The 14,659-nt window shown below is 37.2% G+C and overlaps 2 protein-coding genes across 2 annotated transcripts; one reads left to right on the top strand and one right to left on the bottom strand.

Moving 5' to 3' along the window:
• Positions 1-8,433: 8,433 nt before the first annotated feature.
• slc25a51a (solute carrier family 25 member 51a) lies at positions 8,434-9,282 on the bottom strand (the record flags this gene model as incomplete). The annotated part of the gene is made up of 1 exon (XM_079811652.1): positions 8,434-9,282. The coding sequence occupies one exon, from the start codon at positions 9,280-9,282 to the stop codon at positions 8,434-8,436; it is 849 nt and encodes a 282-aa protein (XP_079667778.1).
• A 2,484-nt stretch (positions 9,283-11,766) lies between these two features.
• Positions 11,767-12,032, top strand: LOC307123808 (thymosin beta-b; the record flags this gene model as incomplete). The annotated part of the gene is made up of 2 exons (XM_079812526.1): positions 11,767-11,866; positions 12,001-12,032. The coding sequence occupies 2 exons, from the start codon at positions 11,767-11,769 to the stop codon at positions 12,030-12,032; spliced, it is 132 nt and encodes a 43-aa protein (XP_079668652.1).
• Positions 12,033-14,659: the final 2,627 nt, after the last annotated feature.

Genomic DNA, 14,659 nt, shown 5'->3' with positions numbered 1-14,659 from the left:
ATAATATCAACAACGGAAATTAAATGTACCCTAAATTGAATGACTCATATACCGTATGCATTGTTGGAGTGGAGGCAGAATAATGCATTCATAATATGCATAAATGAAACATTTTTTATTAATTTTATTCTTCATTGTGAACACTGTTCTTCATTATTCTCATTTCGTTTGCTATTAATAGCAATAGCATTGTGCTCAATTAAAGTCCTAACCAACTTTTATTGTCTTGCATTCAAAAATGTGTTAATAAGCACCCTGAAGCACTTCATAAGTCTTGGTTTGTGCTTCTGTGATGGAGGGTTCACACTCACCCACTCGTATCGGTGACAATGTGGATGTAGGAGGCTAATGTCATTGTACTAATCAAAGCCAGGGCTAATAGCTAATGCTATCAGAGAGTGATGAAGCAGTCCATTCATCTTTACAGAGACAGCAGCTCTGCAGACCACACTGCATGAGAGAACTGTGCACTTCAAACAATTTATTGTGAGATCATCAAACACAAAGGCGTGTGGGTATTTTCAACCTTGCAATGTGAACATGTGGATGTTTTTGTTTGATCTGAAAATCTCATCGATACTGTGATAAAGGGGAGTGTGGGTCTATGTGTGAGGACGGTAACATAACAATGGGCAATGTGATATTCCTGCTGGTTATTTTAGAGTCTGATGACAAAGTAAAGTACAAATCATTAGTATCAAAATGCTGTCATTGCAGTAGATTGAACAAGGCCTTAAACTATGTCAATATAACGATATATTCAATAGCAGACATTGCAGTTATCAACTACAGAAGATGGGTAACGTTATGGTTAAAAAAAAGATGTATTGTGGTCAGACTGGATATTGCGTTTCTTTGGCAACACAGTGCCTACATTTATCTGCAGCAGTCAAGTGGTACAGCGGTCACGTGATACAAGTAGGAGTTCTTATAGAATTCCTAGTTTACAAGTTGCAATTACGAGCTTAACGCTTTTTACAAGTTGAAATCTCGTACTTACGGTAACTAGCTACGACATGGCTTGAATGCACCAATGGTTCCAAATGAAACAAGCAATGTTTTCACAGCGCCACAAAAATAACAGTGTTTATAAGTTTTTAGGCAAATCAACATAAAAATGACTAGCTATCATCGCTGCATATTAAGCTATGAAAGAATGACACACTTTTCATCTTTGAAAAAATCTTTTAACTTACCTTCCAGCTCATCGTGTGTGTAGGAACCGTAGGAACTGTTTCTGAGTTCAGACCTATGGTTCAGACCAGTTCAGACACGCTATCGTCGCCCCCTGTTGGAAACTATTGTTTGTGCACTCTCCATCAAAACAAGGGTTATTTCAGCACTGCAAATGCAAACAGCCCAGAGAAAGCCAGACAAGAATAATTAATATAACGAAGATGCTGTAAATGTCTGGTACACATAGTACTGACTAGAGTAAAAATAAATAGAATTGTCTTTAAACTAATAAGCATGTGTTTACTTGCTGTAGGCTAGTTATTTAATGTAGGCCATATGTAAATTCTGAAGAAATGATGCAGCATGCAAAAATGTATGTACTTTTATGTGACGGAAGGGCATTATAAACCTCTTTTCTCTCTTTGAGCATATCAATAAACAGTTACAACAAGGGTGACATTATTTAAAATGCAAAACATCTTAATTACAGAATAACATTGGATGATCAGAATAAGTAGGCCTTCGCATTTCATTCAATATATGAAGTTTTTTCTTAAATAAAAAAACACAAAAACCAATACAAAGTCTTTGCTTCACACTTAACATCACACACCCACAAATATTTGCATTAAACAGATCTACAGTACATTTAGAATAGCTTAAGATGATAATATCAGGCATGAACAAACTGAGGTCAGGAGATAATAATTGGGAAAAGGCTTAAAACATGTTCAATTGTAAACGTGAGTAAAATAATATTATCAACAATTGTAAACTGACACATGAACAACGTTTGATTTACTTAGACATGAATAACTAAAAATTAACTTGATTTAAAGGGATAGTTGCCATAATGTTCACTGTATTTAATCTCCTAAGCATAAAAGAGGTAAATATTAATGTTTATAAAGATTTCATCTCGCAGTTCACATGCAGTTGTTTTATACAGTGTTTTGAGCTGAAATGTTGCCAAGTTCAAGATTAAATACTTTACTCTCACATTCTCTTTTTATATCAGATATATTTTCTTAACTGAAGATGAATAGTCTAAGTGCTCAAGAAGTGTTTTTAGAATTTTAAACTTTATACTCATTTTCCTTAATGTTGATGTTTAGTTTGTGAGGTTAAACCGATATTTTGGTCCTCTGTCGCTCAAACGACTTTTTACTATATGAATTTGCAGGTCAGAGTTCAACTTCATAGTATGCAGGAAAGCTTGTGTATTCATTCTCCCACATTTGCATATGGGTCAAATGTTTGGGTCAGTGAGTTTTTTTTTGACTAAAATTAATACTTTTATTCAGCAACAATGCATTATTTTGATCAAAAGTGACGGTAAAATGTTTATAGCCTAACGGTATCGATCACAAAAATATTATCCTGAGTAACCGGAGATAGGTAGAAAGGTTTCGGAGATTGAGAAAGGAGAAGGAGCACAAGCGAGCCTTATGAAGGACACATACAGTATATTCACCAAGATATTCAAGCAAGATCCAGCAGGTTGACCAGCCCAAAGGAAATAGCGTCACGGTGACACTTTTAGGGGCCATGCATTGTGCACACACCCAAAAGGTCACCAAGAACTAAAAGTGTTTGACATTAGTGAACTAAAATGGAAAGAAGTACAGGAAAATGTACATAACGTCTGATCAGCATCTAGAACCAAGATGTATACCTTATAAAGTATACAAGAGATGTCCAATGTTCTGCAGGTTATAGAAACTATTGCATCAGATATGGGCACAAGGCATTATCCCGTTGTTCTGGAAAAGAGTTGAGGAATGCCTTATACCAAAGGAAGCGGACTCTTCTGAGAAACATTTCTCTCTTGAGTGTTGAAGGAAAAGATTTATTTTCTCTGTCTTGGCGAAAGATGACTACCTACATGGTGAAGTATGTTGATACATTAATTCAGAAGGGTGGCAGCCCAGACTTCTCTGGTGTTTGGAACATACGGGTGTCCTTTTACAGTAGTCTGGCTTGATTTTGGCTAATGCGTATGGATCAATCCCCCATGATCTTATTAACACAACAATGGGAATGCAGCACCAGGGAAGGCCGGTAATGGAGCCCGGCATTCGTCAACCTCCAGTAAGAGGCTTTAATGGATGACCTAACTTTAACAACTTCAAACCATGTACAAGCTAGATGGATCCTAAAGGAACCTGGTGATGGCAGCATGGGCAAAAAAGAAGTTCAAACCAAGGAGGTCAAGAAGTTTGCACCTGGAGGATGAAGGGCGAAGGGCTTAGGCCGTGGAGTCTGGACAAAGTGGGACCTGCCAAAGCGGAAGATCATGTAGCCTGAACTTTGGAGACTGGAGCCCGTTCACATCTCCTACCTGCTCTAATCGCTATATACTCTTCCATCACCAGTAAACTTGTGCCGGTGGGGAATGAGGGAGGACAGAGTGTGCTATGTGGAGGAAAAGGCATATTGGCGCATATACTGGCAGGATGTAAAACTGCACTTAGCCAGGGAAGATACAAATGGAATCAGGATAATGTCCTCCAAGGAGAGATGGAAAAAGCACCAGTCCTATAAGAGTCCAGTGCCATCTATCAGGTCATCAGGGAGGGAGAGATACCACACTCCTCCAAAAAGACCAAAAAGAGCCTTATGCAGGAAGAACAATCAAGGGAGATGAGTGTGGACCTGGGAAGGAAACTATGTTTTCCCCCAGGTTGTCCAAACATCCCTAAGGCCAGACGTGGCCATCTGGTCTGAGGTGGGAAGGAGGATCATTACGATTGAGTTGACAGTCCCATGGGAAGATGGATGTGAGGAGGCCTCAGAAAGGAAAGCAAACAAGTACCAGGACCAGGTCCAATAATGCAGGAACAAAGGTAGGAAGGCCTGGCTATTTCCAATTGAGGTTGGTTGCAGGGGTTTCCCTGCACAATCTTTGTGGAAGATGCTCAAAGCTTTAGGAATAGCAGATAGGGAGATGAAGATTGCAACGTGTAGGCAGAAAGAGCCCCTTGTTGGCTTTGGAATAGGCAAGAAGAGTTGAGCTGGAAGCCAGGAGAAGATGGGCAGTGACTGGACATCACTGCCGACCCACCAATGATGGATGCCACCTGATGACATCTTCTCCTGGCTGAAAGTTAGGGTCATAAGTAAGTGATTGCAGGAGTTTGCATTTCAAATGCATATAGTATGCTTTTTATCCTGCATGGGCCTTTTTGCCTCAGGTCACACATTTTATTTTCTCAATAAAGTAATATAAAATATATGTCAATTATTTTACATCTGAAATACACTACTGTTTAATAGTTTGCTTAAAAAAAGAAATTACATTAAATTCATCAAAAGTGACAGTGAACACAAACAAATATATTTCATAATATTGCTGTTTTTATTGTGTTTTTGATCAAATAAATGCAGCTGTTTCTGATACTCTCAAAGTGGATTTGGAATGTAAGTAAACATACTTCAAGAACGTATTATATAATTTATCAATTAGCATACAAAAACAAAAACAAAACTTTGTAAACATAATGTATTTGGCTCATGGGGAATTTTTTTCTTTTCTTTTTTTAAGTAATCATACAGCATTTTAAATAGTAGGCTACTGTAATAATATTTCACAAAAGTGCTGTTTTTACTGTGTTTGTGATCAAATAAATGCAGCTTTTGTGAGAATATGAGACTTCTTTCAAAAATATTGCAACAACCCCAAACTCTTTAACAGTACTACTGTAAATGGAACTGAATAGAACACAAAATCTACTGTAACCGCCCCTTTACTAAACCAAACCATTCACACTGCTGTTCAGAACTGGTGCCAGATTGACAACAGTGTGTGAAATCTGAGAGGTGCACAAAACTGCACCGAATTGCATTTACAGAGACAACCAATTTCATCCAAAGTGCACCATGGCACTTTGCCATTATCAACTGAGATCTGTGGTCTCACCTTCTTAAAATCCAAATATATTTGGGAGTGATTCAAAGAAGCTTTTAGTGCATGAGAAACACAAACCGAACATGGCCAAATCATTGCTTATGTCATTGAAATAATCTGTTATAGCTTCAATGGGCACTAAAAGCATGAAGAATTCTGGCTCAGATGGGATGATTCTGTTACCATATGAAAGCTACAGTGACCACAAACACCAAACTGACTCGCGTGTTTATTGGTTTCCAGATGACTGATCAATGCTTGGACTGGAACCCAAGTCGTCATATGGTGACGAGTCTACAGCACTTGGCGGCACCAAAGCTAATTCTGCAAAACTATATTTAAAGCTGGCGGCCAAAAAATGGTAGCAGTTTAAACTGTGCACATTCCCACCCTAGTAATGACATACTTAGAGATTTGAATACTTTGTGGTTAAAAGACCACAGTACAGTCAGAATGCTGGGAACGTATCACAGGAGAATCTGAGTTGAGGTCAACAATGGCTGCGTTCGAAACCTGGAAAATGCTGCCTTCGGAGGACACATTTCAAGGCGTCAAGGCACCTCTGAATCCAATGTTAGCTTCACTTCCTGGCTCTTGAGGTACATTCATTTGATCGATTTTTGAAGGCATCATATTTGTATCCTTCGTTGCCTTTGATATCCCACAATCCTGTGCTTTCCATTCTGTGACAGTAGAGCTGGAACAAAAAGATGGTGTCTGAAAGTTGCATTTGCTGGTCAGTTCGTGTGTAAATGTACGTTTTTACCAACATTTTCCACTTCTGACATAATTTCTAGCGAGAAATTACTAATGTAGTAATTAAATATTTGTTTAGTTCTTACCAAAGAATCCTGAAAAAAACGTATCATGGTTTCCAAAAAAATATTTAACAGCATATTAGAATGATTTCTGAAGGATCATGTGATACTGAAGACTGGAGTATTAATGCTGAAAAGTCAGCTTAACAAATACATTTTATTTTTCACAATATTAATGTTTTTCTTGTATTTTTGGTCATATAAATGCAGCCTTGGTGAGCTTAAGAGACTTCTTTTACTAAACATAAAAAAAATCATGCCAACCCCAACTTTTGAACAGTAGTGTATCACACATTTTAGAAAACGTGTTTTCCTTTTGATTAAAAATGATATATTGCTAAAAATGATCAAATTAAACATTTCCCTTTCAGTTAGCCGTAGATTCATACAGATTTGGAAGGACATGAGGATGAATAAATGAAAACAGAATTTTAATTTCTTGGGGGAACTATCCTTTTACTTTAACTTTTTGTCTATTGCAGGGCTGGGTATCGATTCAGATGTTCCAAATCGATTCGATTTCGACTCTTGATTCAACTCAATGAATATAAATTTAATACAAATAATATTTATAAAAAAGAACAGTGAACATAAGTTTACAAGTGGGTAATTCAAAATAAATTAAGAGCCACAAACCTATATATTAAACTCTTTTTATTTTAGGTACACTTGGGTACATTAAAACAGAGCCCATCTCTATATTTCAAATGCATACAATTATGTTAAATACAATACAATTCTGATGCAACTTTATTCAAATTTTTTTTATCTGAGATGTATTTTATACAATTTAGTTTTTATGGATATTTTTATATATTTTTTTCTAAAACATAAAAAGGATATTGGATGATTTTCAGCAATTTTCAGTAAAGGACAAGCTTTTCTTGGGATTTTGCAGCCTGTCATGTGTGCAGTTACTTTTCATACACAAGGGCTGCGCAATATATCGAAATTATCGAAATATCGCAAATGTAGGCTACATATCGCAATATGCATATCGCAATATGCATATCGCAAGGGCACGCAATATCTGAATGATTTTAATAGGTTCATCATTGTGAAAAGTGTACGTTTTAGGTTGATGCATATAGCAGAGAATAGACTGAGCACATGACTGTTACTTATGTGACTTGCTTGACGTTAAAAAGAGTTATTAAAGGGATAGTTCACCCAAAAATGAAAATTCTGTCATCATTTACTCACCCTCATGATGTTCCAAACCTGTATGAGTTTCTTTCTTCTGCTGAACACAAAAGAAGATATTTGGAAGAATGTTTGTAACAAAGCAGATAGAGCAACCATTGACTACCATAGTATTTTTTTCCCTACTATGGTAGTCAATGGTTGCTCTATCTGCTTTGTTACAAACATTCTTCAAAATATCTTCTTTTGTGTTCAGAAGAACAAAGCAATGTCTACAGGTTTGGAACAACTTGAGGATGAGTAAATGATGACAGAATTTTCATTTTTGGTTGAACTAACCCTTTAAATGCAATAACTTGCAAAAAACAACTCCTTGCAGTCTCGTGCTGTCTGCTGTCTGACACACAGACCGAAACGTGCGCACAAGCCATTCTTTTTTTCGTGTCTTGTTACACACTCAAACTGTCAAAAACACACACAGTTATATCTTGATGAGTATTCATGTAAACACAGTCGGTTATGCTTTAAGTGAAAGATATCAGTTGGGGAAATAAGATTTTACACACTTAAAGTAATATTGTATCGCATATCGAATATCGCATTATTTAACAAGGATATCGCATATCGCATTTTTCTTCAATATCGCACAGCCCTAAAGCGCGTTCATACCTGGACACAAGTAGTTGCCGTGGTAACAAACAACAATACCTTAACGTGAAATCTGTTCATAATATAAGCTATTAGGTTTGAATTATTGGTCCTGCGCTGTCTATTGACTCAGTTTATTTGAATATGTCTATAATGGCTAACGTACGTGCTTAAGTGAACGCTCAAGTTTAATACAATGATCATAATGCAAGGCAAGCATTCGCATGTATGTGATCTATTTTAAGCGGATGTGTGCTCGGCTGTGGGGGTGTTGCAACGTCTGGGTGATGTCTCATCAAATGGTTCCGCAGATTTGAAGTATTACTACAGCATTTGACCTCAGTATTACAAACTTCGACAACACCCCTGAAGTGCCATTTAAGCACTGAATGAATGAATGAATGAATGAATGAATGAATGAATGAATGAATGAATGAATGACAGGCGCGCCTCTCGCTCCTTTGTAACATCGTGCAAGGCAAATAAGAGGGTGACATCTAGTGGAGAAGACTAGTAATTCGATTTACGTTAATCTTATGTTCAATGTTTGTGGAAATAAATATGGAAAAAAAAAAATATTCGTGGCCTTTGGGAACCGATTTTGAATCGACCACATTAAAAAAAACGATTAATCGAAAAAACATGTTTTTAGCAGCAGAAATTGAGTAAGGAAGACTAATTTTCACTCCTTTCTCCTTCTTGGATGGTGTTTAATTCCCCCTTTGCTCTTTCTGATCTCAATCAGAGCATTTTCAGTAATAGTTCATATGCAGCATTTATGATTCCCCATGAGAAAACAGATCTCTGGAAGTTCAAATGCACACCTCGGAACAGACGGCTCACCTTCCCATCCCTCTCTTTCAAAACGGTCGCCAATATCACCCTGCAGGACCGAAACTCCCCTCCAATCTGTACTTGTGCGTGAGACTTAACGACATTCAGAGGGTAAAACACCACTCCGAGAGCCGCTCCCAGAATCCCCCCACATACAAAGTCATTAACCAAATGCCCTGCCTTTGACTCGGCCTCTGGGAGCAGTTCCTTAATCGGTCCCCGCAAACCGAAGAAAAAAACACTGCTAGGGCCATTTCTGAGTAGGATCGGGACAAGGCCACGGTAAAGTTCTCGGATGCCATGTTGCTGAAGCAAAACACGGAAAATATGTGCAGTGTTCTGAAAGTTACCATGATGACGTGGATCCTGCAGTAAAGTTTGGACCCTCTCGAATGGCGTCAAGACTGCTTCAGCGGTTCCAGCCAAGACTGCTGCAATACTGTCCGTTAACAGGATGGGGGCATGAGGAGCGTTTAGTCGCAGCAACCTGGAGAAGTCCTCATAGAGTCCAAACATAATTGCAATAGTGCTGCTTTTTTGGAGTAACGGTGGGAGGATACCTCGGTACAGTGTGCGCAAACCGTCCCTCTGGAGCTGCCGCACAGCTTCCCACGCCGACACTCCGAACAACTGTTGGCGGAACAGCGCCTTGTGTATGGGATACGTGATGGTGATGTTGGCGAACGCTGCTACAGAACCACACAAGTAGTGGTTCTGATTCTGCGGTGACTCCTGGTCTTGGTCGGAGGAGGCCATGGTCCTCGTTGATACCCAATCAGAGGTTGAAAATAAAGATCAGATATGACATCATCTGGTGCATAAACAATGTGCTTCTGATGAAAAAAGAAAAAAAAAAAAGTCATCAACAATTGACAAAACAACTATTTTTCCAACATAAAAGTAACAATTAACAGTATGTTGCATAGCATGAGCTATGAAGACAATAATGCATATAAAAAAGATATAAGATGCACATAAAATATTTTGCATAATTGGTTAAAGCTATTCCTTCTTCATTTTATAGTACACACATTTGAGTTGTATTACCAAATTGTGTGCTGAATTGTGAGCATATAATATGACATAAGCTGACTATGCATACATAAACAAAATGCCTTAAAGATTTAGCTGAAGATTATTTTTCACATTTCACCTTCCCTGCTAGTTTTGTTTTTTATCATGCATAGGCCTTTTTGCCTCAGGTCATACATTTTATTTTCTAAATAAATAAATGTAAATATATATAAATAATTGTATATCTGATGTACACTACTGTTTAAAAGTTTGCTTGTTTGTTTAAAAAAATAAGTTAATACTTTTATTCTGCATTGCATTCAATTGATCAAAAGTGAGAGTGAACACAAAAATATATTTCATAATATAGCTGTTTTTTTTTGTTTTTGATCAAATAAATGCAGTCTTGTGAGCATATAAAAAGACTAGTTTTGTTTCTGATACTCTCAAAGTGGATTTGGAATACAAGTAAACATAGTTTTTACAAGAACACAAGAACATACTTCAAAAAATAAATGCTAGAATTGATCAATAAGCATACAAAAATGAAATAACTTTAAACAGCTTCATGTACACTTAACAATGTATTTGGCTCATGGGGTGAATGTTTTTAAATAATAATGCAGCCCCTTTGGAAGCTTTCTGAGGCCCCCTATGGGCTCCAGCCCTCTAGTTGACAACCACTGGACTAAGTTAGTATGTTACAGACATCAGATATGCCTAGTTGATTTTATTATAAGGATTTTTTTTCGTCCAGGTCATTCACTCCAAATCTAAAATTAAAAACAGCAAATCCAGTATAACATTTAATTCCATATTGCTAGACAGAAGTGGAAACCAGTAAACATTTTTATTAGTGCAGCCTACAGATTAAAAGTTACCATGGTGACCTTCATCACAACACCATACTTTAGCCTATTGTCGCTGTAAAATCATTAAATTAATATGGGGTTTCATTCAAAGAGCTTTCATAATATTTCTGCCATTTTGGTTTATTATTTTTCTTTTAATGCAGCGGTGACTAATATACCAAGTGACTGCAGTTTTGGTTAGAAATTATGGCATTTTGGCAGAAATTTTGGTTTTCTTGAAAATTCATGTCAAGGCGTGATACTGTTTATGACAGAAAGATAAATCAGCCGCGCCCGTTCATCTCAGCGATGCAGAACAGATATAAGATAATTGAATACAGTAGGAAGGTTATTTCGGACTATAAAGATAATGAAGCATCTTCATTCGTTGACAACAATAAGAGCTTAACCTAACGTTACATCCTCCAAAAACACCACATCACGTTCAAATAGGCAGCAATTGATCATATTATAATTGTTTTACCCGCTATGAATGACCTCTCGGTGAAGAGATGATAAAATATCCAGTGAAACAGACAATCTGATGACTACATTAAGTGTCAAACTGTTATTTTATAAATATAGAAACCTCGCCTCAAGTCATTCGTGCAAATGCACGCGCTTCCGTCGCGCACATGTATCACAACACGGCCGCGCGCATCTCGCGCTCTGATTGGCTTGATAATGCCATCACTTTATTTGCTGATGTGAGGTCTGCTGTGCTTGAGTGACAATGCCATCGATGTCTTATCAGAAATTTGCTGTATGCTTTGATCTTTTCCTTTTCAAGACAAGCAGAACAGAATTACACAGTGGTCTACGACAGCACATCAATAAATATCATTGTAACCTACTTGATAATGTGGCATCATCATAGCTTAATAAATAAAATTATACTTTTTCATGGTTATAATTGTTTTTTGTTTTTTTTTACATGTCTAACAAAAAAAAAATACAGTTATTATAGTATAATTTCAAGATATATTGTAACCAGGGCACATTTTGATATGGGATTTTTGGGAAAAACATACAAAACTGTCAATCAATTAGTCAATTAACCAATGAAAACAAAGGAGCAAAATTGTCAACAAGTTGCACCTGCAACATTAATTAAACAGAGCCTCGGTTATTTAGCAGTCAGATTGTATTGTTGAAATCCAATATAAGGGTCAATTCAGAATCCCTGATTTCTATCTCCTACATTTGGTTAGTTGTTCTGCTGCAGTAGTAAGGTGAGAGGGTTGGAATTTTACTTTGTTGCATGTTATGTCTTGCAAGTGCACTTATTTGTTATGGGGGGCTTAAGTTTATACATTTATTTGCAATTCCTCTGATGATCCCATTTATTTCCCCTTAGAAAAACTGAAGTAAAACAATGGCTGACAAACCAAATATCACTGAGATCTCTCAGTTTGACAAGACCAAGCTGAAGAAGACTGAGACGCAAGAGAAGAACACTCTTCCAACCAAAGAGAGTAAGTATGAGTTGCATCACGTATCTTCTGATATTTTTGTTCCTAGTGGCAGCATTCTTTCTACTTTTCTAGTTGTGTCTCATACATGTTTTGCTTCAATGGGTTTTTTTCCCTTTTTTTTCCCCCTCCTGCAGCCATTGAACAGGAGAAACAATGTGAGGCATAAGTTATCAACTTCAGATCTTCACCAAGGGCAAGATGTAGAGGACTCTGTGAGGTGACAAGTCACATCACTTTAGTCAGAAGATGGTCTCCCAACTAGTCACTACAGCCATAGGCTGGAGTGGGATATTCAGTTTTAACTTCTGTAGTAGACCACTCTGAAGAGTGCCTGTCTTTTCATTATCACTTCTACAGTATGATCATGTGTTTGTGAAGAGCCAGTCAACTCCTCACTGAGGATGCCTAACTCCAAATCCATCTGGAAGAAAATGAGTTTTATCTGCCCCTATTATGAACTTTGGTGAAATAAACTTTTCAAATGAATGTTGCTGGTTTGTTTTTTTTTTTTTTTTTTTTTTTTTTTTTTTTTTTTACACTTTAAAAATACAAACCTAGTCATTTTAACTCTGCGTTTAATCTGGCTGGGGTATTAATTCAATCCTAGGTTGTCATGTCTCATAGGTTTGCAAGGGTGTTAACTCCTTGTTTGCATCTTTAATAAGAGTTTAATAACTTTGATTGGCCAAGTATAGCATGTGAATTTGTGCTCTACTGTGCTGCGTTTTAATTGTTTCTCTATATACACAATATATTTGATGTATAGCATTAAGCTGCAGTGGCTGTATCAGAATGTGCACACTTCCCTGTAGTCTGAGTTCACCGTATCATGAAACCGTATGGGCAAAAGGAACCACCTGGTTCTGGTGAGATTCTAAAGTGTGATTCCAGTGAACACTTTATCCCATGAGGCCAAGGGAGAGGATTTGTCCAATGATGACATGAAGAAAAAATGTTGTAGGCCTATCTTTCTTTTTCTTCAAATGGCCACAAAGTCCTTAGTCAAAAATGCATATTCTGAGCGACAGTGTATGCAATTTTGGACACAGGCAGTGTCAGGTTCCAGCTGCGTAGCACCTCTGCAGTTGAATTCTATTGTGCAGCATCTCATGTTCTCTGTGAACGGCCCCCTAATCTTAAATTACCACCATTATATGCATGGGTAGCGACGTATATTTTGAGTATAGCACCACTGCAGGGAATAATAATCTGGCAGTGGTTAAAAGTTGGTACAACAGCAGTTCACACTGAACATTTTTGCTTCCTAGTTGCCTCTTCAGCATGTTGCACATGACTGCAATGTGAACTTTAAAGAACTTCTAATTTCAAGACACCGTATCCCCTTCCTTTACACTGAATCTCGTGTTTTTAAATGCATAAACTTGTTCTGTGTGAACTGTCCTTTTGATTGTAAAGATGCTTTTTCATCTCTTTCCTTGCATTCCTGATCTATTTACTCCAACTCTGAAAAAGATCTTCAATGCAGAGGGATAATGGCATCTCTTGAGCATTTAGTTGCAGGCAGCTTAAGTGATGACAATGCATTTGTCCTCCACTTCCCGACAGAATCATTCAGCAACTTGAGATGTGCATCAGTTAGCTAGGCATGTGTTGTACTTTTCGGCCTTTCTCACAGCTGTCCTCAGTGCTTGGTCTTGCTCTTTAATTTTCAACAGGTCCTGTTTTGTAGACGCCACACAATTACAACTGAACATCTGTTAAGTCAAGTTTGACACCTGCAAGATGGTCGACAGCAACACCGTCATTATCATGAGGTGCTCTCGTCCAGCTGACAGCCGGGGAAATAGTTAGCAAAGCACCATCCCCAGGATAAAGCTGATAGGCCTACATGCACCACAGCGGTTCAAGCTTCAAAAGTACATAATACAATTATATCTGAGGGGAAACCAGGGCACAGGACAGATCAACAACCTCCAACATACACATAATATATTTTAAAGTTAAGGCTACTTTTAACTCTAGGTTAAGCCAGGGGTTTCTATAAATCTGTAAAGGTCCTCATACCCTGGGAGACCACAAGGGGGTGTTAGAGGGTAATACAGAATTTCAGAAAAGTGTACAGAATATTTTGACATTTACTGAAATTGACATTGTTATTGTGTCATTCAGCATTCTAAAGGCAGGTCAGAAATCAATACATTGATTGTGATTATTTTATTTTATTGATACTAGTTTTTAACAGTTGGACTGGGGAAATTCTTGGGATTTCTACTCAGTAAAGATGGTTTCAAACAATTTATGTCTTTTTCAAGTTTATACATAAAAAATAACTATAATATAAACTATATATTATAACTATAATACTATAAACTCAGCAAAAAAGAAACATCTCTTTTTCAGGATACTTTATTTTGTGAAATGCAAAAGCTCTGCAGACCATTATTGGAAAGGGTTATCTGTTTTTCAAGCATTTTCAATGGCCCGGTTTCACAGACAGGGCTTAGACTAAGCCAGGATTAGGCCTTAGTTCAATTAGGACATTTAAGTAGCTCTTATAAACGTGTCTTTAAAAAAAACATTACTGGTGTGCATCTTGAGACAAAACAATGGCATGTTTTAAGATATGTCAGAGCAAGTTGCTTTCAGTTAAAAATGCTCAAACATGCATTTTAGTCTGGAACTAGTCTTAAAGGTGCAATAAGTGCAATTAAATGATATATATAATTTTCTCACATTGTAAAGACTTCAGTGTTTGTGTCACTAATGGTAGTTGGAGCCCTCTGTTGTATGAAATAATATCTACGGGAACAGTTTAGTATCCTCATGTTGAAA

Source organism: Gobio gobio, assembly GCF_949357685.1.
Source record: "Gobio gobio genome assembly, chromosome: 3".
In the NCBI taxonomy this organism is placed as follows: domain Eukaryota; kingdom Metazoa; phylum Chordata; class Actinopteri; order Cypriniformes; family Gobionidae; genus Gobio; species Gobio gobio.
Note: the sequence above shows the minus strand (reverse complement) of the source record. Positions and strands in the feature narration are given on the sequence as shown.